This window comes from Coregonus lavaretus (assembly GCF_964263955.1).
Source record: "Coregonus lavaretus genome assembly, chromosome: 35".
Taxonomy (NCBI): Eukaryota; Metazoa; Chordata; class Actinopteri; order Salmoniformes; family Salmonidae; genus Coregonus; species Coregonus lavaretus.
The window spans coordinates 3,024,614-3,052,496 of NC_140022.1; the positions used below are offsets into that span (position 1 = coordinate 3,024,614).

A 27,883-nucleotide genomic window follows, 5' to 3' on the forward strand; every position below is an offset into this window, starting at 1 on the left:
CAGATAGGAGGCAACAGAGAGACCAAGAGGTTGCAGCTCAGATAGGAGGCAACAGAGAGACCAAGAGGTTGCAGCTCAGATAGGAGGCAGCAGAGAGACCAAGAGGTTGCAGCTCAGATAGGAGGCAACAGAGAGACCAAGAGGTTGCAGCTCAGATAGGAGGCAACAGAGAGAACAAGAGGTTGCAGCTCAGATAGGAGGCAACAGAGAGACCAAGAGGTTGCAGCTCAGATAGGAGGCAACAGAGAGACCAAGAGGTTGCAGCTCAGATAGGAGGCAACAGAGAGACCAAGAGGTTGCAGCTCAGATAGGAGGCAACAGAGAGACCAAGAGGTTGCAGCTCAGATAGGAGGCAGCAGAGAGACCAAGAGTGTGATTCCATAGAAGAGTAGTGTGATGAGTGCAGTAGATAGACAGAGCAGTAGATAGACAGAGCAGTAGATAGACAGAGCAGTGTGGATAGTTCAGGCCTTCTTTTACTAATCTCTCCCTCTTACCTCATGTCTTCACCACTTCCAAGTCACATTATCCCTGATATTACCCCTCCCCCCTCCCCCCTCTCCCCTCCTACACCACCCCTCCCTTCCTCTGTCTCTCCCCTCCTACACCTACCCCTCACCCCTGCATCCCCTGATCCCCCAGAGAAATCTTAATACTCGTCTCCAGAAACGGGTCATTCTGTTCTTCAACTTTCTCTTTTCTTCACCTTCCCCCTTCCCCCTTTCCTCTCCCATCTCTTCCTTTCAGGCCTCTTTAGACTATCAGACTATAGCTCCACCCCCCACCCCAATGTCTCAGACTATAGCTCCACCCCCCACCCCAATGTCTCAGACTATAGCTCCACCCCCCACCCCAATGTCTCAGACTATAGCTCCACCCCCACCCCAATGTCTCAGACTATAGCTCCACCCCCAATCCAATGTCTCAGACTATAGCTCCACCCCCAATCCAATGTCTCAGACTATAGCTCCACCCCCCAATCCAATGTCTCAGACTATAGCTCCACCCCCACCCCAATGTCTCAGACTATAGCTCCACCCCCCAATCCAATGTCTCAGACTATAGCTCCACCCCCACCCCAATGTCTCAGACTATAGCTCCACCCCCCACCCCAATGTCTCAGACTATAGCTCCACCCCCAATCCAATGTCTCAGACTATAGCTCCACCCCCCAATCCAATGTCTCAGACTATAGCTCCATCCCCACCCAAATGTCTCAGACTATAGCTCCACCCCCAATCCAATGTCTCAGACTATAGCTCCACCCCCCACCCCAATGTCTCAGACTATAGCTCCACCCCCCACCCCAATGTCTCAGACTATAGCTCCACCCCCACCCCATGTCTCAGACTATAGCTCCACCCCCCAATCCAATGTCTCAGACTATAGCTCCACCCCCACCCAAATGTCTCAGACTATAGCTCCACCCACCACCCCAATATCTCAGACTATATCTCAACCCCCCACCCCAATGTCTCAGACTATAGCTCCACCCCCACCCCAATGTCTCAGACTATAGCTCCACCCCCCACCCCAATGTCTCAGACTATAGCTCCACCCCCACCCCAATGTCTCAGACTATAGCTCCACCCCCCACCCCAATGTCTCAGACTATAGCTCCACCCCCCACCCCAATGTCTCAGACTATAGCTCCACCCCCACCCCAATGTCTCAGACTATAGCTCCACCCCCCACCCCAATGTCTCAGACTATAGCTCCACCCCCCACCCCAATGTCTCAGACTATAGCTCCACCCCCACCCCAATATCTCAGACTATAGCTCCACCCCCCACCCCAATGTCTCAGACTATAGCTCCACCCCCAACCCCCGAAATACTTCAGCACATTCCTGGGGCCTCTGAAGAGGAAAAAGAGGTCGGGAGGGCAAGAGAGGCAACCGTGGCAACCAGGGAGGAGGAGGAGAGATGAAAGACAAAAAAATGTATTGGGTGGTCAGGCTGCTACAGTACTTGTGTTGCGGTACAATGTAGAAAAACATTTCGCAACGTAAATCAAATATCTCTGTTCTCATTGGACGTTTCACTCTGTTTTAAAAAACAATCTCCCTAATGAACACCACCCTGGTTTTCTCTCGTCCGCTTCCTCAACAACAATATTCTTTGATCAATTCTTCTGTTGCAGAATTAGTGAGGCACTAAAGAACCAGAGTCTCATCCTTCCACTAACTGATAAACACTCTTTCAAAAGCTATTTTATTGTCTCATCAGTGAGATATTCAACCAACAATTTTGTTTTCCCTGTCTCTCTCTCTCTTTCGGTCTCTGTCACCTCCCCTCTCGACAGAGAGCTGATGGGCGGGGCTTACCTCAGGCCACCCGGGTCCGAGATGGCTCCCGTTGGGTGTTCATGACCATGGTGGGCGTGGCCTGTGTTGGCGGAATCCTGGTGGCGACAATGACCATCGTCTGCCTGCGTCGCCACAGCAACCGCCTGGCGTCTGAGAAGCTGGGCCTGGGGCCGGAGGGAGGCAGCGTTACACACCAGGAGTACCAGGTATGTACACACACACACACACACACAGGGGTAAGTCTACGGACACCTCACAGTCATGCAGGATCAAGTCAAGTGGTAGTACTGTAGACTATAGACAGAAAGCACATTGCTCGATGAGATATGACAAACCATTTTCCCCTCGGGGATCAATAAAGTATTTCTTATCTTATCTTACATGGGTTTGTCCAGCCTTAGATCTATCACACTATATCTTTCAGTTATCTGATCAGTCTCCCTCTCTTCACCACTGTCAAAACAGTGTAATACTCCCTAAATAGACACCTCACAAACAGTTCAACATGAACACATTCACTCTTTAGTTTTCAACCTGCACACGCATTCACTAGTCTGAGACATCACTTCAGATGTATTGAAAGAGGTCTGTGCATGCTGCAGACCCCAACGTCTGAGGACTGTACCAGTATGAATGTATTCATGGGATATTGATCCCTGATTGAATAATACATTGTGTCCATAGAAAGCACATTGACTGTCATCATCACCTTCTCCTTCTGTTAGGACCTGTGTCGTCAGCACATGGGATCCAGGGGAGCCTTTGGGCGTCAGGAGGGGGCAGGAGCAGCGGGGGGCGGTGGGGGTGCTACCGGAGGCGCAGGTGTAGGAGGAGGAGGTGGTGGAGGAGGTGCAGGTGGTGGAGGAGGAGGAGGTACGGACACATCCAGGGTGAGCAGTGTGTCGTCCCAGTTCAGCGACGCGCCCCAGCCCAGCGATGCGCCCCAGCCCAGCCCCAGCTCCCACAGCAGCACCTCTTCCTGGTGCGAGGAGCCAGCGCAGACCAACATGGACATCTCTACCGGTCACATGATCCTGGTCACTGTCACTCTGAACATTTACTCCATTCATTCATTAATTCATTTATTCCTACCCTGCCTCAGATCTCTCTACCGCTGTTCTGACAAAACCTGGGTTCAAATAGTATTTGTTTTCCATCAAATACCTTTGCTGCACTTGATTGAACATGTCTAGCTGCTTTGCGCAATGGAACCAATGGACTAGTCCCAAAAGTACAAATCTTACCCATCTGGCACTGCAGGCAAGCTCAATCAAACCCTCAAAATATCTTAAATAATACGAATACTATTTGAACCCAGGTCTGGTACTGACAATTAAATACACATTAACCGTCAGACTCTAAAAGACAGAATCGTCCAGTTGAAGTCATTGACAGAGGAAAAGTATAGTGTAATGTGATAGTAATGTTATTATAAGTAAGAGTCACCCTGGTACTGAGAGTCCTCCTAACCCACAGGCCTACATGGAGGACCACCTGAAGAACAAGGACCGTCTGCTGAAGGAGTGGGAGGCCCTGTGTTCCTACCAGGCTGAACCCAGCACCATGTCTGTGGCCCAGAGTGACACCAACCTGAAGAAGAACCGCTGCCCTGACTCTGTGCCCTGTAAGTTCTTCTCCTCCTTCTTCTCCTCCTCATCCTTCTCTTTCTTCTTCCCTCCTTTCTTCCACCTCTCCTCCTCCTTGATTGATTTTTTCTTTGTATTTTTTTTTCGGGGGGATTTTTGTTGAACAGAAGGTGATAGCCTGGTCACAGATCTGTTTGTGCTGCCATGCTCCTTGTCACTCTCTCGCCAAACATGTCACGTCAACAGATCTGAGACCAGGCTAGGAAAGTGAAGGACGGACAGGGAAGTTAGGAGGAGATCCAGTCAAAATGACAGCGGGTCAGATTAAACACACACAGACTGTGGTATACATGTGTGCTGAGGGTGGCAGGCGGCACTACCAGCTAGAACACCCAGGCAGCCTGGCCTCCATGATCCTAGGTTAAACCACTTGTGTTTTGTGTCTCTGCAGATGATCACTCCAGGGTGAAGATGAAGGCGGAGAACAACCCCTCCAGGACCGACTACATCAACGCCAGCACCATAGTAAGAAGTCATCCTGATTCCCGCTGTCACCATGCCCGCTGTCGCCATGGTACCTGTTTAGTTATCCAACCCAGATCATCCCAGTGAGCAAAATTGGTTGAAAGACATATTTTTAATGTCTTTGCAACCAAAAATACATATTTTCAACGTCTTGTGCTCATAGGGATAGATCCCTCCCCACCCAAAGCCTTCTCTGTATATCACTCTGGTCTGCCCTGTATTAAAAAAGGGCCTCAGGGTAGAAGTGCTGATCTAGGATCTAAAAGGCTAAACTGTTCTTATATCAGCACTCCTACTCTGAGACTCTTTGTGAATACGGGCCCTGGTCCCACCTATGGCCCTATAGCCGTCTCCGACACCAACCCTCCATTGATCAAACTGGGACACTAGTTGTGGAATCTCTCCCATGATGCTTCCCAAATGGCACCCTGTCCCCTACCTAGTGCACTACTTTTGACCAGAGCCCTATGAGCCCTGGCCAAAAGTAGTGCACTATATAGGGAATAGGGTGCCGTTTGGGACGCAGATCCAGTCACCCACCCCGTAAATGCCACTTGTCAGTGAATGGAGCCGTCGCCACGGTGACCACCAGTGTCCATAGTGTCCTCTATTGTGGACGTCAAGAGGTGACCCGTGAAGACCTTTCACCCTCTGTGACCCCTAGATCGAGCATGACCCCCGGATGCCAACGTACATCGCCACGCAAGGACCCCTGTCTCACACCATCTCTGACTTCTGGCAGGTCAGTCACTCTGGATGAGTATTCATATGTGTGTAATATGAATAAAATTCAAATGCAAAACTCTATTGTCCCTTTAGGGAAATGCCAGTTTGTTGCTGCCCTTTAGGGAAATGCCAGTTTGTTGCTGCCGCATTATGCAAATGTTCTAAGAATGTACCCTAAGTTGAACCATATAATGTGTACAATCATCACTCAAACACATGCCAATGTAATGATGAAAGAATAATACACTATGGAGTACATGATAATGTTATTGGTCTCCAAGCTCTATGTTTACATGTTCTAGTGTGTGTGTGTGTGTGTGTGTGTGTGTGTGTAATGGTGTTCCTCTATAGATGGTTTGGGAGAATGGCTGCACGGTGATAGTGATGATGACTGCCCTGGTTGAGGACGGAGAGAAACAGTGTGATCGCTACTGGCCTGACGAGGGATCCTCCCTCTACCACATCTATGAGGTGAGTACAGACGTGTGAGCCTGTGTGTTTCTGACTCGGTGTGTCTGTCCTGATCTGTAACAATGGTCTGTGTGTCCATCAGGTGAACCTGGTGTCGGAGCACATCTGGTGCAATGACTTCCTGGTTCGTAGTTTCTACCTGAAGAACGTCCATACCCAGGAGACCCGCACACTCACCCAGTTCCACTTCCTCAGCTGGCCTGCCCAGGGCATCCCAACCTCCACACGTACCCTGCTGGACTTCCGCAGGTAACGCATGGACATTGAACGCAGGGTCGTGTTTATTAGGCACGAAATGGGGGGGATTTACAGGACAACAGAGTGTTTGACATTTTGAGGTTTGGAATTGATTTTATTATATGATACATCCTATGGTTTCCCCAGCCCATGCTCCTATCTTGTTTGGTCTCTAATTCCTGTGTCACTCGTCAACAGTGTCAGTCTCACATCTTTCTCTGTCCACAACTACTTATAATCCTCAATCTATCTTTCTCATCTAATCCCTACTAGATGATGGGATGACCAAAACGTATCTAATTTCACTCATCCACCCTTCTCTCTTTCCTTTTACCTTCTCCCTCTCTTATCTCATTTCCATCCAGTCTTTCCCTTTTCAATTCAATTCCATCCTTCTCTCTCTCTGTCTGTCTGTCGCTCTCTCTGTCGCTCTCTCTGTCTCTCTCTCTGTCTCTCTCTGTCTCTCTCTCTCTTTCTGTCTGTGTTGTGTTTACTTAATTTGCCTTTCACTTTCCCTTTTCAATCCCTCTCTTCCCTCGTCCCATCTCTCCCTTGGACACTCCCTCTGTCCCTCCTCTTTGCTCTCACACGTCTGTCTTGCGATGGAGGTCAGCGGGCTCATGATATTTTACATATCTGTCCGTGTCATCTTTGTGATTTGCAGCTAGTAGTCTGGGTCCAGTTGCATAGTCACAAAAATGATCACGGACAGGTGTGGCTGCAGCAGGAGGTCCATCGCCTAACCCCCTTAGCTCCCTCATCTCCTCTCTCCCTTTCTCCCACTCCTCTCTCTACCCTTTTTTACACTCTCTCTCTGTCTCTTATCTTTCTCTCTCATCCTTTTGACTCCTCCTCATCACTGTGCTGCGAACGCTCCTCTTTCTCGATCTCCAGAAGTAATTTTCATCCTATAATGATTGTTAAACTCCTCCCGTGATGAGATATATAAAACAAGTGGCGCTTCGAATAGGGCTGTTTTTCCTCCATGTTGAATACACACTGACTGCTCTTTTAGAGCCTTTAGGCTGCGTTCCAGTGTGACTAGATTGCTGCCAGATCTCCCAATGCCTAGATAGGTGGTTTTATTTTATTTTTTATCGGGGAACCACATAGTATGATATTGTAGTCTGATGCCCGACTGCACAGTTGATGACGTGGCACGCAACCATTGGTTGATGCAATGCAACGTCTGCAATGTAAACAGATTTTTTTTGTTTTTTTTTATTAATTAGGAGACGACAATCGAGTTAGGATTTGTGTAGTGTCCTCATTTTAGGTTGTCTGACGTTTGTATGACTTGCCATTTGTCAAGCATGATCAATATCTATGTTCTCGGTCAGTGTTCACTTCATTCAGTATTCACTTATATTTGATCTCCCTCTCTCTCTGCATCTCCACAGGAAGGTTAATAAGTGCTACAGAGGCAGATCTTGTCCGATCATTGTACACTGCAGGTAAACCAACGTTTGCAATACCACTTTTCTCCACATGGTAGCAGAACCTCGCCATTCTCTTTCAGATGCTGCTTGGCTCAAGGTGTTGTCAGAGACAGTGGAAATGTACCACTGATGTTCCACTGTATTGACCAAGATGCTCCATTGGCCGCTCTAACAATTAAAATAAATGTATTCAAAAAATGGAAGGCAGTCCGGAGAAGGCAATGTAAATGTAAAGGCAAGATCAGGTGGGACCCTTCTGTCCCGTGTGGCTCAGTTGGTAGTGTGTGGCGCTTGCAACACCAGGGTTGTGGGTTCGATTCCCACAGGAGACAAATACAAAAAAGTATGCACTCATTGCTGGAAGTCGCTCTGGATAAGAGTGTCTGCGCAGGCAGAACTCCGATATAAAGTGTAAATATATATTTTTAATAAATATTTTTCTCAAAGTTGCCGGGATGTCACGTGTCCTACTTATATCAGTACACGCGTAACAACCTAAGCGTTACAAAACGTATATTTGATCAAATAAACCTCATGTAGCAAATAAGCCATTACATTTTTGGTTGACGAAAATTCGACACTCATTGACCGGCATACAAAAACTCCTTGCTTGGTGAGCGAGAAAAGGATAAAGAAAAAACGCCACCTGCTGGAGAAGACAGATTTTGGGCCGTTTTATTCTTCTCACTTGAACGTAATCATTATCTCTGGTGGTGTTATGACTAAATAATGCATGCTGTATAGATTAGACTAGATTTACGTTTATTGTCCTACAAGATAATTATTTGCACAGCTTACACATTACATACACAAAACACAGCAGGAAACAAACAGAGGGGGCTGGTGGGAGGAGCTATAGGAGGACTGGCACATTGTAATGGCTGGAATGGAATCAATGGAATGGTACCAAACACATGGATCAACGTGTTTGACTCCGTTCCATTGATGCCATTCCAGCCATTACAATGAGCCGTACTCCTATAGCTCATCCCACCAGCCTCCTCTGCAAACGACAGTTGTAAGTTGATATGGTACATCAAATGTTAATTGTTCAGTCAGTTGTTTGGTCTATTATTAATGTTAAGATGTTAATGCTCTCCTATACAGTGATGGTACAGGCCGGACTGGCACCTACATCCTGATTGACATGGTTCTGAACCGCATGGCCAAAGGTGAGCATATTAGACTGTCCATTTCTGTATGTAACTGTAAGTCTGATTGTGGTGTATGAGTGTTTTTTGCATGCATTTCTGGCTTGAAATTGAAGTTGCCAGTTTTTTATTTATTTCAGGAGTGAAGGAGATTGACATTGCTGCTACCCTGGAGCACGTCCGTGACCAGAGACCAGGGATGGTGCGCACCAAGGTACTGTCATAAACACAACCTTGTATATCTACAGTATATAATCTATGGTGGATACATTCCCAAACATGACATGCATTGCGTCATCAGACCATAATGCAACATGCCCAATTGAAGGTTGGACTATAACCTATATTTTCCACTGTTCAATTTAAATCACATAATGATCATTTTCTCTACAGGACCAGTTTGAGTTTGCCCTGACCGCTGTGGCGGAGGAGGTGAATGCCATCCTGAAAGCCCTGCCCCAGTGAAACCAACTCGATCCAGACCTGCCTGCCTACCTGCCTGTACCACAGACCCCTCACTCGATGATCCTTCACCTTGCGCCATGGAATTGTATCTTCAATCATCAACTGTGTCTTACCTCACCTTTTCTTTACAATATGGTGTAGAATGACCAAGCTGTTCTTTGTGCGTTCTCTCCCGTTTGAATGATGCCTTCGATTCCTTGCTATTCTCTGTGGTGTTGGTGACGACGAAGTGGTTTTTTTTTTTCTGTCATCTTCTATACGTGTCCTCTGACAGAGTCCCCCTGTGAACGGGTTCCAGGTTATTGGGGTGAGCTGAGATGGCTTATTCTTTTCTCTCTCAAAGGTAGATAAAATCATAATATTTTAACGTTTTACATCAAAGAACTATGTCCTTTTCAGAGTGTCATCACAAAGGTTTTGGCTGTGGTTGGTGATTGAGGATGGATGTGAGTAAGGGTTGCCAGCTGTCTCTCTGATTCTCCCTGCTCCTCAGTGTATTTGTTTACGATTTACCCAAATCTCAAGTCCTGCTCATTCACATTCCATGTTCTCTTGTTTTACTAACCCTCTGGGAAAGATGACTAACCTTTACTTCCCTCTTCTCTTTCTGTGCCATATAGAATGTTGTAAATTATTTGTTCAATTATTGTTGTTTACCTCAAGTAAAGCAGAAAAAAAATAAACAAAAAATGTTAAAATATTAAAATGACTATTTTGTAACTTTATGTGGTAACTAATAAACGTGTGTGTGTTGCAAATGCTTAATAGGCTGAGTGCTGTTTCTCTGATATTTTTTTCAATGTTTATTTATTGATTGTGCAGGTATCTAACTGTAAGTCGCTCTGGATAAGAGCGTCTGCTAAATGACTAAAATGTAATGTAATGTAAATGTATTTTTTGTCCTTTGGGCATACAAATCCTACCAATCACAATCGTTCAAGGGGTCAAATTGGTTATAAACACGCACGTGTCGTGACGTATTTGCCACGCAAACAGACTGACGTCTCCTATCACGAGGGGTGGCACCTGCCAAAGAGATCTCGTGTGAGGTAAGGTTTTGTCCCGATATGCTGACAGTCATCCAATCGAAGTGTTATGAACATTAATAACGTTACAGTAATATACATTTGCTTTCAACCACGAAGTCCTTTTAAACAACAGAAAATAACAAATGTTTTGGCCAGCCATGAAGGCATATCGCCCGCCAAAGAGGCTACACCTATGCAGTTAGCTAGAAGAGCTAGCTAACTTCATGCATAGCATCCCTTCATACAGAAAGAATTAGCGAAATTGTGGATTTTTAAGATTATTTTTCTCCTGACGAATTTCATGGTAGTCATTCTCACTGCAACTCACTGTTTTATTGGCCCGTCTAGTTTACGTTCGACTATAATCTGATAGTAAGAGTGGGCAAACTAGCTCCGGCTGGGAAAACCGTTTTGAGTGGTCATCCAACTCGGAATTCCAACTCGGACACTCAAGGCATCTTCCTAGAGTTAGAATTCCGAGTTGGATGTCCGTTCAAATCGATTTTTCCCAAGTCGGAGCTCGTTTTTTTTCATAGTTCCCAGTTGTTTTGAACGCGGCAACAGTTGTCATGAAAGCGCCATTAGAAAATGTGAAGAGTTGATGTCATAAGGTAGATAGTCACAGGGCTGAGCCCGCGAAAACAGTTATTGTTTTCTCTGATATAGGCCTATAATTTATGTACTCTCATACTCAGTTTGGTACACAGCAATATTTTGACTTCGAGGGTCAAACAAAGTGGGATTTCACAACAGGATGTAGGATAACCATCACTATAATCAACCATAGAAGGGAAAGGCTGTTTAATGCATGTTTAATCTCCTTATTGCTTGTAAAACAGTGAATAACTCAGTAAAAGGATTGGGTTGTTTTTCAAAGTGGAGATTGTTTACTAATGAAAGTGAATTCCATTAATTTCAAGCATACAGTATTATAACTGGAGTACATTCTGATGTACAGTCTGTGTACTATGGCATGCAATAGCATAAAGCTGTATGGTCAGAAAACATCTGGAGATTGTGGAGAGCGAGAGGGTTATTGTTTGATCAAATGTGGTTCAGTAAACCTTTCTAAATGTCTGACTTGTACGTTTTGCAGCTCCGTATAGCTTAGCCTACCACGTGCCTTTGAAAATGCTCACTTGAAAATGTCCTACAGTTGTATGCTGAATCTGTTTCTCAGCTTGGCACATCACCTCACGCCTCGATCACACCAACAGGATCATTGCATTTTGGTACACCAGAAGTACATTAATTCCCAATGGAATGCTACGTTTGCCTTGCAGCATTGCGTTGCAGGGGCAGTTCAGTGCGTTCTGTGTGGTGCATACGTTGGATTTATCGAATGTATGAGTCAAACTGTATGCGTAGACGGCTTGACAGAAATGGTAGCAGAAGGTGAATGTTGAACTTTTGTTGCACACATATCTAGATGATGCTGCATACTACTTTGCAAAATTACACTGTTGGTGTGATCAAGGCGTCAGATATATCTGCTACTTCATGTTGACATACCAATAGGTTTCATCCAATAAACACAAGACACTAATTATTTTATTTTCATATTTTATTCAAAATGGCTGATGTGAGGCAGGAAGGTTCTTCTTGTAGCGCGGTGGAATGTGCTTACTCTATGGAAGGATTTCCAATATTAGTCCATTTAACCATTTTTGTTGTTTTCTTACTACTTACACTATCTGGGACTGGTAGACTATATGAATGGAACATCAGCAGATCGGAAGTTACATCCTTTAGTACTCCTCTCCTTCTTCCTCCTCGTCCCCTACACTGTCAGTACCCACTTCTTCATAATCCTTCTCCAGGGCTGCCATGTCTTCTCTGGCCTCTGAGAACTCTCCCTCTTCCATGCCCTCTCCCACATACCAGTGCACAAAGGCCCTCTTGGCGTACATCAGGTCAAACTTGTGGTCAAGCCTGGCCCAGGCCTCAGCGATGGCAGTGGTGTTGCTCAGCATGCACACAGCTCTCTGGACCTTGGCCAGATCTCCTCCAGGGACCACTGTGGGTGGCTGATAGTTGATACCAACCTTGAAGCCAGTGGGACACCAGTCCACAAACTGGATGGTGCGCTTGGTTTTGATGGTGGCGATGGCAGAGTTGACATCTTTGGGCACAACATCACCACGGTACAGCAAACAGCAGGCCATGTACTTGCCGTGACGTGGGTCACATTTCACCATCTGATTGGCTGGCTCAAAGCAGGCGTTGGTGATGTCAGCAACAGACAGCTGCTCATGATAGGCCTTCTCAGCGGAGATGACTGGAGCATAGGTGGCCAGAGGGAAGTGGATACGGGGGTAGGGCACCAAGTTGGTCTGGAACTCTGTCAGATCCACATTGAGGGCTCCATCGAAACGCAGGGAGGCGGTGATGGAGGAGACGATCTGACCAATCAGCCTGTTGAGGTTGGTGTAGGTGGGGCGCTCAATGTCTAGGTTCCTGCGGCAGATGTCATAGATGGCCTCATTGTCCACCATGAAGGCACAGTCGGAGTGCTCCAAGGTGGTGTGGGTGGTCAGGATGGAGTTGTAAGGCTCCACCACAGCAGTAGAAACTTGGGGAGCAGGGTAAACAGCAAATTCAAGCTTGGACTTCTTCCCATAGTCTACAGAGAGACGTTCCATCAGCAGGGAGGTGAAACCAGAGCCGGTGCCGCCTCCAAAGCTGTGGAAGATCAGGAATCCCTGGAGACCAGTGCACTGGTCAGCCTGGAAGAAACCAAGGGAAGAACATTAAGAAATGTACCGTTCATTTAAATGTATACCTTTTGGTTTCAGTACAAGGTTAACACAAGGCCTAGCTTTTAAATGGATCTTACCAGTTTGCGCGTCCTATCGAGTACCAGGTCGATGATCTCCTTGCCAATGGTGTAGTGACCACGGGCATAGTTGTTGGCAGCATCCTCCTTGCCTGTGATCAGCTGCTCAGGGTGGAACAGCTGGCGGTAGGTACCTGTGCGTACTTCATCTGTGGAATGACAGGATAGAAGCAAGTTAGAATCAAACTACAGATACTGGACACAAAAAAATGACTAGGCATGTTTTACATTTTGTGATTGAGGATAGATTCATTACCGATGACGGTTGGCTCCAGGTCCACAAAGACTGCACGAGGAACATGTTTGCCAGCCCCAGTCTCACTGAAGAAGGTGTTGAAGGAGTCATCTCCCCCACCAATAGTCTTATCACTGGGCATCTGTCCATCAGGCTGGATCCCATGCTCTAGGCAGTACAATTCCCAGCATGCATTGCCCATCTGGGCTCCGGCCTGGCCGACGTGCATAGAAATACACTCACGCTGCAGAGAAACAGAGATGTCAACTTATGGCCTTCATGAAGTTCAAGGTCATGAAAACGTCATCCCTCAACTGAGGATATCCATGAACATTCATATCTGTTAGTGTTATTCAATCAAAAGCAAAAGACAAATGTTGAGACTACATTTTGTGAATGGCTCTAGGTACAGGCCAAACTGTTTGGCTAAGAAACCGCTTACACCTCCACGAACTCTGAAGAGCTCCGTTGGATGAATAAGAGCAAGTGTTATTCATGGAACTGGCTGTGGAAGAAAATCTGAAAATGATCCATGCAATTAAATCAGTCCTGACATCTGTGAATCCTATTCAAGATGAAGGTAGGGCCTTCTATTTCTTGTTGTTTCATTTACATTTACATTGGTTTCCGTTTTAGATTTCCGGCTGCAGACTGGTCACATGCCGAGCCCACAGTTTCCAACGATACTCTCATTGTCCCAGTTTAGATATCTGAATCGATCATAGGCCAGGGATTCAATGTCATTGCTACTTGGCAACAAGCACCATCCTTACCAATTGCAAATCAGTAGTCCTATCATTAGGATACAAATTATTATAAATCAATAGTGAAAGTAGTCATTTTACTGTTTGTAACACCTGTCCCATCTCTACGTTTTATATTACCCCAACTACAGCTGTTTAAAGGGTGGGGTTGCTTCTCCGTAGGTGGTGGAGCTTTGGGCAGCTGAATGCTGAGTCATATGCGGGTTATTACTGCAGCCCCACCTCCACAGAGACGGAGCTCTGTGGACCCCAATTATTGGTACCGTGATTGTCATTTCCCAAAATGTTTTTATTTACAGGAAGTTTGACCACGATGATTGCAATTTGTTCCATTCATTATAATGGGAGGGGGGGGTCCTGTTTTCTGCTAACAATGCCTGCAGTACCGCGGTCGGTCTTGAACTAACTGTCTTCAATGAAAGGGGGCAGTCGTTCTCCAATAAAACCAGCAGTGCAGTTATAAACTCCCAGTGCTAGAGGAAAAATCCATAGCCCGGCAGGCCACTCCCAACCCCCACCCTGCCCTCAGTGCCAAAGCGCGCTGCTTTGTTTAACGCACAGACAGGATATCTGTGTCTTCTAGAACAGATACAAACATACTTTTTTTTCTCATAACTGCGCTGCCCAGATACAAATATCCCCTCCGCCGTTATTACTAAAGAGTGAAAGTACAAAAAAATAGCATTTAGCCAGAACAAATAGTCAAGTAAACCATTTTCTAAATACCCCCTCCACCCAAACAAACTGAATAATTGTTCTTGAAAATCTAATTTATACATTGAATTGAGGCAAGTGCTTCTGACTGTAATGTGCTTTCCTCCCGCTGGTGGAGGAAGCTGTACCAGTTCTCTGGCGTCAGCCCCACATGCTCTGAGTCCCCTTCGTCACAGTGCTGAGTCCGTTTCCTCCACTGCACCCAAACCCAGATCCTATCCAACAACGGCAGCGTGGCTGTTAATGCTATCTATAAGATACAAATCAAATAAAACCTCTTAACATTAGCCAATGATAGTGTATGATGATCAAACTCTAACAAACTATAAATAGACATACTGGTATATATTTGACCGAAAAATGTACAAATGTTCAATCCAAGGACATTTTAACTTCTCTCACTGTTTATCTAATCACTTTTTTTTTTTTTTTAAGAATCAACTGCAGTACTCAGTACTCACCATTTTGACAGATTTCTTTCCTTCGGCCGACGTTGAGGATTCGGAGAATGAAGGCTGTAATGGGGGAGGGGGCCAAGGCAGGGTTTTTATACTGTCTGGGGAGGGGGTGCAGGAAGCTGTCTTTTTTTTTTCTCTGGGCGGGAGCGACTGTTAGCACAAAAAAAGGGGCGGCCCCTCTGCAACCTGCTAATCTATCTCAGGGACTGAGTCAGAGCTGTAGTTCTGCTTTCAAGACACAGTCCACACAAAAAGAACACTCTTTACTCCAAAGAAATGCTCCTCATGCAAAGAAAGGTTGACAAGCAGATGTTACATATTGGGATGACTAATATCTTTCATAATCACTAATATATTTAATGAAGAGAACAGGGAATGGATGTCGGCTCTACTGGAAGGGAAATAAACTACTGCAAGCACAGGGGAGGGGCTTGTAACTTTGCACATAATACCTGCTACTGAGAACAAAAGAGCTGAGAAGTAGCCTAAACTCAAAGTAGCCTTTTTAAAGTAAGAAATATTTAATTTCACAATCCTAAATGTATTTTTTTATTCATGCTCAGGGGACATGTATAAGTTATATTGGTAACACTTTCTTAAGAATCAATGTGTAGACCTATATCATTCATTGAAATGATAGTAGATATTGGCGATTGCACCTTTTTAAGCACCCTGTTAACCTAGTACAATATGTTTTGTAGAGAACACAATTGTATTATTGTATACAATTTGAGGTCAGCTTTACAAAGACTGAACTGCTGTGGAATTAGCTATTTGTTGTTGACCCCAACTAAACATCTGGAAGACGAGCCTAATTACACTACATTACCAAAAGTATGTGGACACCTGCTCGTCGAACATCTCATTCCAAAATCATGGCCATTAATATGGAGTTGGTCTCCCCTTTGCTGCTATAACAGCCTCCACTCTTCTGGGAAGGCTTTCCACTAGATGTTGGAACATTTCTGCGGGTACTTGCTTCCATTCAGCCACAAGCATTAGTGAGGTCGGGAACTGATGTTGGACGATTAGGCCTGGCTCACAGTCGGCGTTCCAATTCATCCCAAAGGTGTTCGGTGGGGTTGAGGTCAGGGCTCTGTGCAGGCCAGTCAAGGTCTTCCACACCGATCTCGACAAACCATTTCTGTATGGACCTCGCTTTGTGCTCTGGGGCATTGTCATGATGAAACAGAAAAGGGACTTCCTGAAACTGTTGCCACAAAGTTGGAAGCACAGAATCGTCTAGAATGTCATTGTATGCTGTAGCGTTACAATTTCCCTTCACTGAAACTAAGGGGCCTGACCATGAAAAACAGCCCCAGACCATTATTCCTCCTCCACCAAACTTTACAGTTGGCACTATGCATTCTGGCAGGTAGTGTTCTCCTGGCATCCGCCAAACCCAGATTTGTCCGTCGGACTATCAGATGGTGAAGCGTGATTCATAACTCCAGAGAACGTGTTTCCACTGCTCCAAAGTCCAATGGTGGCGAGCTTTACACCACTCCAGCCGACGCTTGGCATTGTGCATTGTGGATCTTAGGCTTGTGTGCGGCCGCTCGGCCATGGAAATCCATTTCATGAAGCTCCCAACGAACCAGGGCAGCTCTAGCAGGGCAGACATTTGAAGAACTGACTTGTTGGAAAGGTGGCATCCTATGGCGGTGCCACGTTGAAAGTCACTGAACTCTTCAGTAATGCCAATGTTTGTCTATGGTGATTGCATGGCTGTGTGCTCGATTTTATACACGTGGCTGAAATAGCCGAATCCACTAATTTGAAGGGTGTCCACACACCTTTGTTCATATATAGTGTACATTTAAACTCATTCACATACACTGATTGTACAAAACATTAGGAACACCTTCCTAATATTGAGTTGCACCCCTTTTTGCCCTCAGAACAGCCTCAATTAGTTGGGGCATGGACTCTACAAGGTGTCAAGTGTTCCACAGGGATGCTGGCCCATGTTGACTTCAATGCCTCCCACAGTTGTGTCAAGTTGGCTGGATGTCCTTTGGGTGGTGGACCATTCTTATTACACACAGGGAAACTGTTGAGCGTGAAAAACACAGCACCGTTGCAATTCTTGACATACTCAATCTGGTTCACCAGGCACCTACTACCAAACCCTGTTCAAAGGCACTTCAATATTTTGTCTTGTCCATTCACCCTCTGAATGGCACACATATACAGTCCATGTCTCAACTCTTTAATATTCCTCTTCCTCATCCCCAATACTGTCAGTGCACAAAGGCCCTCTTGGTATACATCAGGTCAAGCCTGGCCCAGGCCTCAGTGGTGGCGGTGGCGTTGCTCAGCATGCACACAGCTCTCTGGACCTTGGCCAGATCTCCTCCAGGGACCACTGTGGGTGGCTGGTATTTTATACCAACCTTGAAGCCAGTGGGACAGGAAAGGGACTTGAAGCAGTTGCCTACTCGGGAATCTTTTATGTTGTGTTGCTCATGGAGCAGCTTTTTAACCGTGCCGGATTGCTAGGCAACAGTGCATGTTGTAGTAACTGGAGAACTCTGATAAGCTGATACCATCTTGGATTCTTAAATGAAACGGGGACAAAGACAAAAATATTATGAATTGCTACCCTGAGTCTAGGAATGATGCCGGCTGTTAGATTGGTAAACAACATCCAAGACCCGTCCAATACTTGTGAAATATGACCCATATTTATTACATTTATAAGCCTTACCTCCCTCATATATTAGTTCAATTTCACAAGTAAAATGTAGCCTGTTCAGTTATATGAAGGTGAAAAAAACGTTTTCCAAATTTATTAAATGTATTTTGCACCCTGAACATAGCCTGTTTCTCAAGATATTTCTTGTTCCTGTTTCATTTATCTTAGAGGACACTGTACACATTTACTGCTCAAACTCTTTCCAACTAAAGAGGATCCATTTTGTAAAGGTCATGTTGTCCCATTGCCCTGATGAAATAAAATGGATACCGCCCCATCTCCCCAGGGTGATCTGAATAGGCTATTGTTACAGGAGATAATTATTGTCAGCATAGTAGTAGAGATTCATTTACAATGCAAATGACCACAGGTGAGCGGAGCCTAGGGAAAACCCCAGCGTCTGTCTTCCGTAAAACAGGTGTCATTTGAGAGCTCTGTCTATAGTCATATTGTCTGGAACAGAACGTCAACAGCAGGCTTCACACAAGTTGTTCTCTTTGAAACCTAGTGCTTTTGTTCTTAGTTTATCTGGTGTGTGTGTGTGTGTGTGGTCAGTCTTCTTCATTGTTTGCAAGGGAAGCAGTCTTTACTTTCAAAGGATGGGCTAACCATATGTTATATGTATAGAAATGCTTGTCTTTCAAAAGAGCATATCATATATCAACTGTATTGTTTATTCTTGCCCTCAATATTTTGTAATTTTACAATTCATGCCGTCAAATTCTCAGCTCCAAGGCATTCATTACTGCAGCAGTATTTGTTTTCCTTTTTAGTGTGGTGAAAATGATTCTGGTTCTACCACTGAGGTTTTGTTAGCTGTTAAATACACTGGATGTAAGTAAGTAGTTGGTCAATGTATAACCACAGGTAGCCACTGCTGACTTTTTCATCAATGAGTATCTTAAGGATTTTCAGATACTGTAGTTCTCGTTTTGGTTTCCTTAGTTACCAATAGTTTTTCTCCGGAGTCAGTGTTTTACAGCTGGGTGTCAGCTGAGCTTGGTGGTTTGTTTCATGAGAAAAGAGACCTGGGAGTTAGATGGCTTCAGTGTGAGCTGACTACCTATCACCAAAAGTGGTGTTTACACAGTACCAAACAGCCTTAACCAAACACTCTCCCACAGCTGGAGCAGGACAGGATCGGGAAGTTTAGCAGAAGTTCAGGAAAGACAGAGGACACCATTTAGTTAACACCAGTGTGTGGTGGTTGATGGTGCACTATCTCCTCAAATTGCTGATCGTGTGATACAGTATGACTGACTTGCCTCAAGGCAGAACCTCTTGCCATAGCAACAGCTGTGGAATGAGACTAGGGAGAGGGCTTATACATGGACATTACAGAATAATTGGTTTTGAGCAAGCATGACACAGAGAAATATTTTGGGCATTGACAATGAATGCTTTATTTTTTCACAGAAAGTATTCATGCCCAAAGAAATAGATGGTTAAAATTGTTACTATTCTCGATTTGATCCAAACTGTGTCTGGCTAAAAAATCATAGACCTGTGTGGTTTCAACATTCATGTTGTAAAGCTGAGACTATAGATCTTAACATTCTACTCTTCCTCCCCTGCATCCTCCTCTTCATTCCCTGTTGTTCTTCACAGATGTTGGTCTTTACCAGTTGACTACTTTTTAATATTCTTCTCCCTCCTCCTCCCCCTCGTCCCCTACACTGTCAGTGCCCACCTCTTCATAATCCTTCTCCAGGGCTGCCATGTCTTCTCTGGCCTCTGAGAACTCTCCCTCTTCCATGCCCTCTCCCACATACCAGTGCACAAAGGCCCTCTTGGCGTACATCAGGTCAAACTTGTGGTCAAGCCTGGCCCAGGCCTCAGCGATGGCAGTGGTGTTGCTCAGCATGCACACAGCTCTCTGGACCTTGGCCAGATCTCCTCCAGGGACCACTGTGGGTGGCTGGTAGTTGATACCAACCTTGAAGCCAGTGGGACACCAGTCCACAAACTGGATGGTGCGCTTGGTCTTGATGGTGGCGATGGCAGAGTTGACGTCTTTGGGCACAACGTCACCACGGTACAGCAAACAGCAGGCCATGTACTTGCCGTGACGTGGGTCACATTTCACCATCTGATTGGCTGGCTCAAAGCAGGCGTTGGTGATCTCAGCCACTGATAGCATCTCGTGATAGGCTTTCTCAGCAGAGATGACTGGAGCATAGGTGGCCAGAGGGAAGTGGATACGGGGGTAGGGCACCAAGTTGGTCTGGAACTCTGTCAGATCCACATTGAGGGCTCCATCGAAACGCAGGGAGGCGGTGATGGAGGAGACGATCTGACCAATCAGCCTGTTGAGGTTGGTGTAGGTGGGGCGCTCAATGTCTAGGTTCCTGCGGCAGATGTCATAGATGGCCTCATTGTCCACCATGAAGGCACAGTCGGAGTGCTCCAGGGTGGTGTGGGTGGTCAGGATGGAGTTGTAAGGCTCCACCACAGCAGTGGACACCTGGGGAGCTGGATAGATGGCAAACTCAAGCTTGGACTTCTTCCCATAATCGACAGAGAGACGTTCCATCAACAGGGAGGTGAATCCAGAGCCGGTGCCGCCTCCAAAGCTGTGGAAGATCAGGAAGCCCTGGAGACCAGTGCACTGGTCAGCCTGGAAGAAACAAAGGAAGAAAATTATGAAATGTATTTATTAGTGATGGGCGTTGACATGGGAAATCAATATCGACATCAGTTGCACTTTTTCGAACCGATATCATATTAGTTTGAATGAATAACATTGCAACTGTGTGGAATTCATTTCCACGGTTCTGTGAAGTTCAGACAACTGCTTTCTGGTTGCCTATTGGGCCAGGTGTGAATGTCCAGGAGGCCTAACCAACCTACACAACCTGTTTTGAATACAATGGGCAGCCCGTTGGGGGCCCATCAGCAGCCCGTTGAAGTCTCCTCTCCACTTATTACGTGATTGACTTAAAGCTGCAATATGTCACTTTTTGGGCGACCAGACCAAATTCACATAGAAATGTGAGTTATAGATCTGTCATTCGCATTGACAGCAAGTCTAAGAAGCAGTAGATCTGTTTTATGTGCCCTATTTCTATGCTGGAGGGGTGGGCCTTTCCTCGTTTGTTCTCTATTGTTCCCGCTAGCAAGGGGGGAGGACATCAGAGGGCACCATCAGACCAAGTCCTTGAATGACCTGCTCCATGAAGTTTGCACTTGTTTAAAAAAAAAAAAAATGTTGCTCTAAAAAACGTTTTTCCCTTAAGTGTGTGTACATTGCCGTATTTATACGTGGGATGTTGTTTTACAACACAGAAAGTTCTAAAATAGCTGGAGTGCGTCTAAGTATGCTAAATTGAGCCTGTGAGAGGGTTTTGTCTGCAGCAACAGTCGTGTTCTTTTTTCCATAATAATCTAGGTTTACAGCATGGATAAACCCATATCACCATATGCCTTGCTCATATCTATATCATATAGAAGTATTGATATTGGTCCACACCACTAGTATTTATTAGCATTTCTACATTTGGTGTCAACACAAGCCCTTGCTTTAAAATGGTATGAGTCTTACCAGTTCTGTCTTACCTGAAAGAAACAGGAAGGAATGTGTCACAAACCGTGTATATTTGTATCGAAGATGGAAGGTACATCCACCTAGAAAGATGACTAGGTTGGGTCTTACCAGTTTGCGCGTCCTGTCAAGTACAAGGTCGATGATCTCCTTGCCAATGGTGTAGTGACCACGGGCATAGTTGTTGGCAGCATCCTCCTTGCCTGTGATCAGCTGCTCAGGGTGGAACAGCTGGCGGTAGGTACCTGTGCGTACTTCATCTGTGGAATGACAGGATAGAAGCAAGTTAGAATCAAACTACAGATACTGGACACAAAAAAATGACTAGGCATGTTTTACATTTTGTGATTGAGGATAGATTCATTACCGATGACGGTTGGCTCCAGGTCCACAAAGACTGCACGAGGAACATGTTTGCCAGCCCCAGTCTCACTGAAGAAGGTGTTGAAGGAGTCATCTCCCCCACCAATAGTCTTATCACTGGGCATCTGTCCATCAGGCTGGATCCCATGCTCTAGGCAGTACAATTCCCAGCATGCATTGCCCATCTGGACACCTGCCTGGCCGACGTGGACAGAGATGCATTCACGCTGCAGAGAAAGGACAGAATTGAAACCATTAGCCATAATAAAATATTCACAACTTCAGGTTACGTTTTTTTGGGGGGGAGGATTTAGGTCAAACAATTAAATAACATTATTTCTAATGTTACAGCTAAATACCTCTGAATTTGCTCAGTAACATTATCAGTGTCAAGATTGCCAATGCAATTCTATTTCTATCCATGTATTTGATCTATCAAGGCAATGAAAGAAGAAGCAGATCTGGTTTAAGACGTGAGGCCTAATGGAGAAACAAAAGACAGGATCTCTGCATGGAGGGAGCAGGAGGCATAACATTCAGACTTACCATTATTGCAGTTTCTTCAGGCCGACGTTAAGGATCTGCGTCAGAAATCTCGCTTGTGTGTCTTGGTGGCGGTTCGTCTGTATTTATAGGACTAGCGAACACCTTGGTAACCAGCTTTGTTGTTGGTAACAAAGGGGTTAAATGTGTTTGGTCGATCTGCGTTCTGGGCTGGGAAGAGGAAAGCCAATCATTCAGCTCGAGAGGACACACTGCATACAAACCCTGCTGCACATCAGTAACTCCTCCCCATCTACCCAGGATGATAACGTGTAACTCTGACCGACCGACCGACCAGCCCCACCTTACGTAGGACAAAGGTTCCTAAGGGGACTGTAGTTTCATCCCTAAACATTAAAGAACAACCAAATGTTTGAGAAATACACATGCTACGTTAGCGGCAGTCCGTTAAAGAAGGAATTGAGGAATTAGTCACTTTAAGATGGTTGATCCCCTCCCCCATAGCCCCTGCTGTTTTGAGGCATTTGTTATTCAAAGGAGCTGCCTTTCCCTCCCTCCCTCCCTCGTCCCCCCCCCTCCCTCCCTCCCTCCCTCCCTGTGGCCTGGCAGGGTTCTGTTGTGTTTCATGCTTTGTTGACTGTATCCTATGGTAACAACAGCACCATAGGTAACGGTTACACCAAGGTGACCTTTTAACTCAAACTCCTTCATTGACAAAAGGAAGAATTGATAATTAGTTTATTTACAAAGTGATCAAGTTTTAAAACATTTGACTTGTTTATCCATTTCATATTATAAATTAATGAATGCATGGGGATGCTCCTATACTTATTTGGGAGTTTAAAAAAAACATATTGCTTATGTCACTGAATCCAGTGATTGTTTGAGGCATGGCTTTGAAAGGGGAGCCAGTCTGAATCCTGGAAGCAACTCCATTGCATGCACCTGCTAACAGAATATACTGTATATTCACCACAGAAGCATCAATGATGTCATGAGAGGAATGTGACTAAGCAAGTCCTGCTATTGGCCGCCATTACAATGCTTTGCCGTAAAGGCCTGGCAAGTCACACTGCCACCTGGTGTTATAATAAGGGAGCACAGACCTATGTGGGTGTAGTCCCCGAGTGAGGGGCAGCTGTCTGATTGGTCTTCTGATGTGTGATCAGTAGTGTGAACAGGTTGTTTGAGCTATCACCAAACAGGCCTGCATTCAGATGTGTTCAAACCCCCATGTGTAAAGCAGGAGAAACAATGAAGGCCACAGTGTCTGGTGTTGAATCCATGTTTAATGTTGTAGAGAAGACTTGTCTGTGACAGGCTTGATCACTTTCCACTGAGAGACATTAACATACAGTCGCAGTGTGTTCACACAGGTGTTGGTTTTCAGCTACATCTAGGAGTTGAACACAGTACATCCATAGGCTTCATTTGACTGAGTTTAACTTTGGTTTTCAGCAGGACACATCGTGGACATTGAGATGATTTGTTTCAGGGCTCTTTGGATACTTGTATGGATTGTTACATAAAAATTGTATGACACCCATAAATAGCCATAATTTTGATCAGAACATTGACCACAGTTCTAAAACTCTTCTGAACATGCGGTTTGTTAATTACCCCTTGCCTCTAGCCGTTATCAACACATTCTAGTACAGATGGTTAGATTTTATGATTTGAGCCGTCATCGACAGGCTTCACTCCTCTCAGAGCCAGGCCATAACCTGAGTTCTAATGAAACCAATACCACAGAGTTGAGAGCATACTATGCTCATGCTTTAGTTATCCAGTGTTTCACAAAGGCTGTCGCAACCATAGAAATACAATCCATATGACAGGCTTCCTCATTCAAGTCAATGATGGCATAATGGGCGGACTGGCAGCCATCGCACATATGAGTTTACCAGTCAAATTGCCAGGGCTAGAGGTTTCAACTTCAAAGCCCTTTTCTATGGATTCCATGTATATGGTTGCAACCCTGCAGGGCTTCTGCACACCATTCCCAATCACATGTCCCAGGAATCTCTTTCACAGTAGAGAGACTGATAGAAACATATACAGATCTAGGGAGCCTGTTTCTGATGTGTGTCCTGACCTCTGACCCAATCTCTGAGGGATTTCTCTCTAAGGGAGAGAGCAAAGGCTGGTTTCCTTTGTTTCCCCTCAACTACTGCTTAGGAGAGAGGGACGGTACAATACATAAAGGTGGAGAGGGGGACGGTACAATACATAAAGGTGGAGAGAGGGACGGTACAATACATAAAGGTGGAGAGGGGGACGGTACAATACATAAAGGTGGAGAGAGGGACGGTACAATACATAAAGGTGGAGAGAGGGACGGTACAATACATAAAGGTGGAGAGAGGGACGGTACAATACATAAAGGTGGAGAGGGGGACGGTACAATACATAAAGGTGGAGAGAGGGACGGTACAATACATAAAGGTGGAGAGGGGGACGGTACAATACATAAAGGTGGAGAGGGGGACGGTACAATGCATAAAGGTGGAGAGAGGGACGGTACAATACATAAAGGTGGAGAGGGGGACGGTACAATACATAAAGGTGGAGAGAGGGACGGTACAATGCATAAAGGTGGAGAGAGGGACGGTACAATACATAAAGGTGGAGAGGGGGACGGTACAATACATAAAGGTGGAGAGAGGGACGGTACAATACATAAAGGTGGAGAGGGGGACGGTACAATACATAAAGGTGGAGAGGGGGACGGTACAATACATAAAGGTGGAGAGAGGGACGGTACAATACATAAAGGTGGAGAGAGGGACGGTACAATACATAAAGGTGGAGAGGGACGGTACAATACATAAAGGTGGAGAGAGGGACGGTACAATACATAAAGGTGGAGAGAGGGACGGTACAATACATAAAGGTGGAGAGAGGGACGGTACAATACATAAAGGTGGAGAGGGGGACGGTACAATACATAAAGGTGGAGAGGGGGACGGTACAATACATAAAGGTGGAGAGAGGGACGGTACAATACATAAAGGTGGAGAGAGGGACGGTACAATACATAAAGGTGGAGAGGGGGACGGTACAATACATAAAGGTGGAGAGGGGGACGGTACAATACATAAAGGTGGAGAGGGACGGTACAATACATAAAGGTGGAGAGAGGGACGGTACAATACATAAAGGTGGAGAGAGGGACGGTACAATACATAAAGGTGGAGAGAGGGACGGTACAATACATAAAGGTGGAGAGGGGGACGGTACAATACATAAAGGTGGAGAGAGGGACGGTACAATACATAAAGGTGGAGAGGGGGACAGTACAATACATAAAGGTGGAGAGAGGGACAGTACAATACATAAAGGTGGAGAGAGGGACAATACAATACATAAAGGTGGAGAGAGGGACAATAAAATCTTTAAAGCCAGGGAGAGAAAAACATTCGTCTTAGCAGAGCAACAGCCTAGGGAGCCCCCTTCTCAGGGGCCAATGGGACATTAAACGGGTCACAGATATAAGGTCACATGGTTTCAGAACAGCTACCGAGTCTTTTTGCATTTCATTGGGCAAAATAGAATAATAGTGACTTAAAGTTTGATACAGACAAAGCATAGACTTAAGAGTTAACGACAACAGAGCCAGTAGGGTGAATGTGGAGGTATACTACCTGAACTGTCCAAGAACAACACTGATTTTTGTTTTGCTGTAGAGTACCCTACCAAACATGACCCAGGTCACATTGATTCATCTGGTGTGGTGTGCCCCAAGGTTCTGGTCCAGTACATTTTTAGTCTCATCACAGCCAGAACTGAAGGACTGAGAGCTGATACCAGAGCAGTCCCAGTCTCGGGGTGTGAGATGTTGTTACAAAGTAAATGACCGTACAGTAAAATTATCATGCAACTCTTAAAACGTGTTCAAGCAGTCTGACATTCATACAATGCACCTAAGAGTCCATTACCTTTTCATCGAAACTAGCATACTTTTTGTTTCTACTAGCCACATTAGCATAGCATAAATACATGACTGACCACATTAGCATAGCAAAAACACATACATTACGTAGTCAAATGTAACAAATCAAAAACAACAAATCGTGCTGATCTGCACATTTGATACATGGGTCAAGGATTGAGATGTGGGTTTCATATTGTTTCTATCCTGGCAGATTTCCAACTGGTACCGGGGGACCTTCAGACCAGTCTTGTGAGGCCTGTGGTCCAATGGACGGAAGAGGAGAAAGAGGATTGGACGTCCGCCTCACAACTTCTGGGTAAAGTTCTCAGGGAAGACGCCTTTTGCCAAGAGGTCTTTGTTCTCCAGCCAATGAGATTCCTTCACGCCCATGAGCCAGCCATCATCCTGCGCACACACACACACACACACACACACACACACACACACACACACACAAACAGCATGGTTTTCAGAGGATGTAACCCTGAAAAACGTGTTATAGTTCTCAATGGGGTAGCATGCGTCTGGCTACTGACCTGCTCATCAGGATTCTCCCAGGCCAGGACCAGCACAACCTCTCCTGCTTTCATCTCCAGCTCGTCTCCATCGGTGGCAGCATAGTCATGCATGGCTTTGACCTGGAAAAAAACAATAGACATCACACACAGCGATATCGCTACCTGATTTTAAGATCTACTGACCGCAACAACCAAGATCCATTGTTGGCGGAATATTCAAAAAAATACTAGTGTGCTGGAGTTCCTTCTTCCTCAATGGACCTGGAACTAGGTGTGCAAACAACCCCTTTTCAGTACCCATCTCAATGGTCCTCTAGAAACAAGACAAGCAAAGGGCTCACCTTGTAGATGACTCCAGCCGGTAACTCCTCAGAAGACCCATTGGTCACCGCAGTCTGGATTCAGAAATAAGCAGAGGAAAGGCTTAATCTGATGTATTAAGTGGTCAATCAAGTCTACATCACACTGTAAGAGGGCGTGATATGCCAGGGACCCAATGTTTGTACTGCATATTCGTTGCCCATTTACTGCAGTACTTACGGGTGCAGCCCCTGCAGCGGCCGCCACTGCGGTGTCAGTCTGGAAGGGAGAGAAAGGGGAGGTGAGATCAGCATACACATACAGGTATGAAGACTTCACAAGAATACACAGACAGACACACAGACTCTCTCCATGGGCGCAATCTGTCGCCATGTGCTACCAGACATCCACAACAGCCATACCATCTATCTACGGATCCTAAAGATGGGAGACTGAAACTTGATCAACGTCCTGTGAGATGGGGTACTCCTCGGTGTCGAGGGTGCTCACAGGGTGTTTGTTTGTCCCAGTCAACGATCAACACACAGCTGTCCATCGTGTTTCTGAAGCCTTGGTCTCCCATCACTACTGTACTGAACCTCCTGTCCATCTACCAGTGCTCCCTATAGCACATCTACAGCACTCCCCTACGGTACTTCCTAGTTCCCAGCCCACTCACACTCTGCTCTGAGTCAGCCCAGCCAGTCTGCCCAGAGTCAGCCCAGCCCGCCTGCCCGTCTGCAGCCTGCTCCTCTGCCCACCCAGCCTGGGCACCCGCATCACCCCAGCCTGCCTGTCCATCAGTGGTAGCATCTGCAGCCTCTTCCCCTACCTGGGCCCCATTATCGCCCCAGCCACCCTCAGACTGCCCAGTCTGGGTCACATCCTGGTCCCAGCCTGCCTGAGAAGCCTGCGGTGTATCCCAGCTCGGGGCGGGCGCAGTCCCATCGTCGCCCCAGCCACCCTGGTTGGCTGCAGGCTCGTCTTCCTCCCCGCCGGCCTTGGCCTCCTGGGGCTCTTTGTCGTCGTTCTGCCGGGGCTCCTCCGCTGCAGGGGGCTGCTGGGGTTCAGGCTGAGGAGGG

The 27,883-nt window shown here is 45.9% G+C and overlaps 4 protein-coding genes across 8 annotated transcripts in view; 1 reads left to right on the plus strand and 3 right to left on the minus strand.

Moving 5' to 3' along the window:
• ptprnb (protein tyrosine phosphatase receptor type Nb) overlaps positions 1 to 9,671 on the plus strand; it is a gene marked incomplete at its 5' end in the record, with an annotated part of 30,354 nt that extends 20,683 nt beyond the window's left edge. The window contains 11 exons of the mRNA XM_084152693.1: positions 2,305 to 2,514; positions 3,034 to 3,345; positions 3,785 to 3,932; positions 4,346 to 4,419; positions 5,084 to 5,161; positions 5,497 to 5,616; positions 5,699 to 5,865; positions 7,254 to 7,307; positions 8,400 to 8,464; positions 8,584 to 8,657; positions 8,837 to 9,671. Of these exons, the coding sequence (XP_084008819.1) occupies positions 2,305 to 2,514; positions 3,034 to 3,345; positions 3,785 to 3,932; positions 4,346 to 4,419; positions 5,084 to 5,161; positions 5,497 to 5,616; positions 5,699 to 5,865; positions 7,254 to 7,307; positions 8,400 to 8,464; positions 8,584 to 8,657; positions 8,837 to 8,908 (1,374 nt within the window). The 3' untranslated portion in view covers positions 8,909 to 9,671. The remainder of the gene's footprint in view (positions 1 to 2,304; positions 2,515 to 3,033; positions 3,346 to 3,784; positions 3,933 to 4,345; positions 4,420 to 5,083; positions 5,162 to 5,496; positions 5,617 to 5,698; positions 5,866 to 7,253; positions 7,308 to 8,399; positions 8,465 to 8,583; positions 8,658 to 8,836) is intronic.
• A 1,811-nt stretch (positions 9,672 to 11,482) lies between these two features.
• LOC311109577 (tubulin alpha-1A chain-like) lies at positions 11,483 to 22,343 on the minus strand. Of its 5 annotated transcripts, XM_084152503.1 has the most exons (5): positions 14,947 to 15,004; positions 14,614 to 14,735; positions 13,029 to 13,251; positions 12,773 to 12,921; positions 11,483 to 12,662 (listed from the first exon to the last, which is right to left on the minus strand). In XM_084152503.1, exons 3-5 carry the CDS (start codon positions 13,234 to 13,236, stop codon positions 11,685 to 11,687), a joined length of 1,335 nt encoding a protein of 444 aa, XP_084008629.1. In that variant the 5' UTR covers positions 13,237 to 13,251; positions 14,614 to 14,735; positions 14,947 to 15,004; the 3' UTR covers positions 11,483 to 11,684. The 5 variants fall into 5 exon arrangements, with proteins under 5 accessions (XP_084008629.1, XP_084008627.1, XP_084008628.1 ...); XM_084152501.1 differs by lacking the exon at positions 14,614 to 14,735 and having other exon boundaries at positions 14,947 to 15,019; XM_084152502.1 differs by having other exon boundaries at positions 13,029 to 14,735; positions 14,947 to 15,007.
• Positions 22,344 to 26,201: 3,858 nt separating this feature from the next.
• Positions 26,202 to 27,240, minus strand: LOC311109480 (myc box-dependent-interacting protein 1-like). The gene is made up of 4 exons (XM_084152396.1): positions 27,042 to 27,240; positions 26,843 to 26,896; positions 26,520 to 26,621; positions 26,202 to 26,388 (listed from the first exon to the last, which is right to left on the minus strand). The coding sequence occupies exons 1-4, from the start codon at positions 27,192 to 27,194 to the stop codon at positions 26,287 to 26,289; spliced, it is 411 nt and encodes a 136-aa protein (XP_084008522.1). The 5' UTR covers positions 27,195 to 27,240; the 3' UTR covers positions 26,202 to 26,286.
• A 185-nt stretch (positions 27,241 to 27,425) lies between these two features.
• LOC311109479 (myc box-dependent-interacting protein 1-like) overlaps positions 27,426 to 27,883 on the minus strand; it is a gene marked incomplete at its 5' end in the record, with an annotated part of 37,796 nt that continues 37,338 nt past the window's right edge. Inside the window, one exon of the mRNA XM_084152395.1 lies at positions 27,426 to 27,873. Within this exon, the coding sequence (XP_084008521.1) occupies positions 27,436 to 27,873 (438 nt within the window). The 3' untranslated portion in view covers positions 27,426 to 27,435. The remainder of the gene's footprint in view (positions 27,874 to 27,883) is intronic.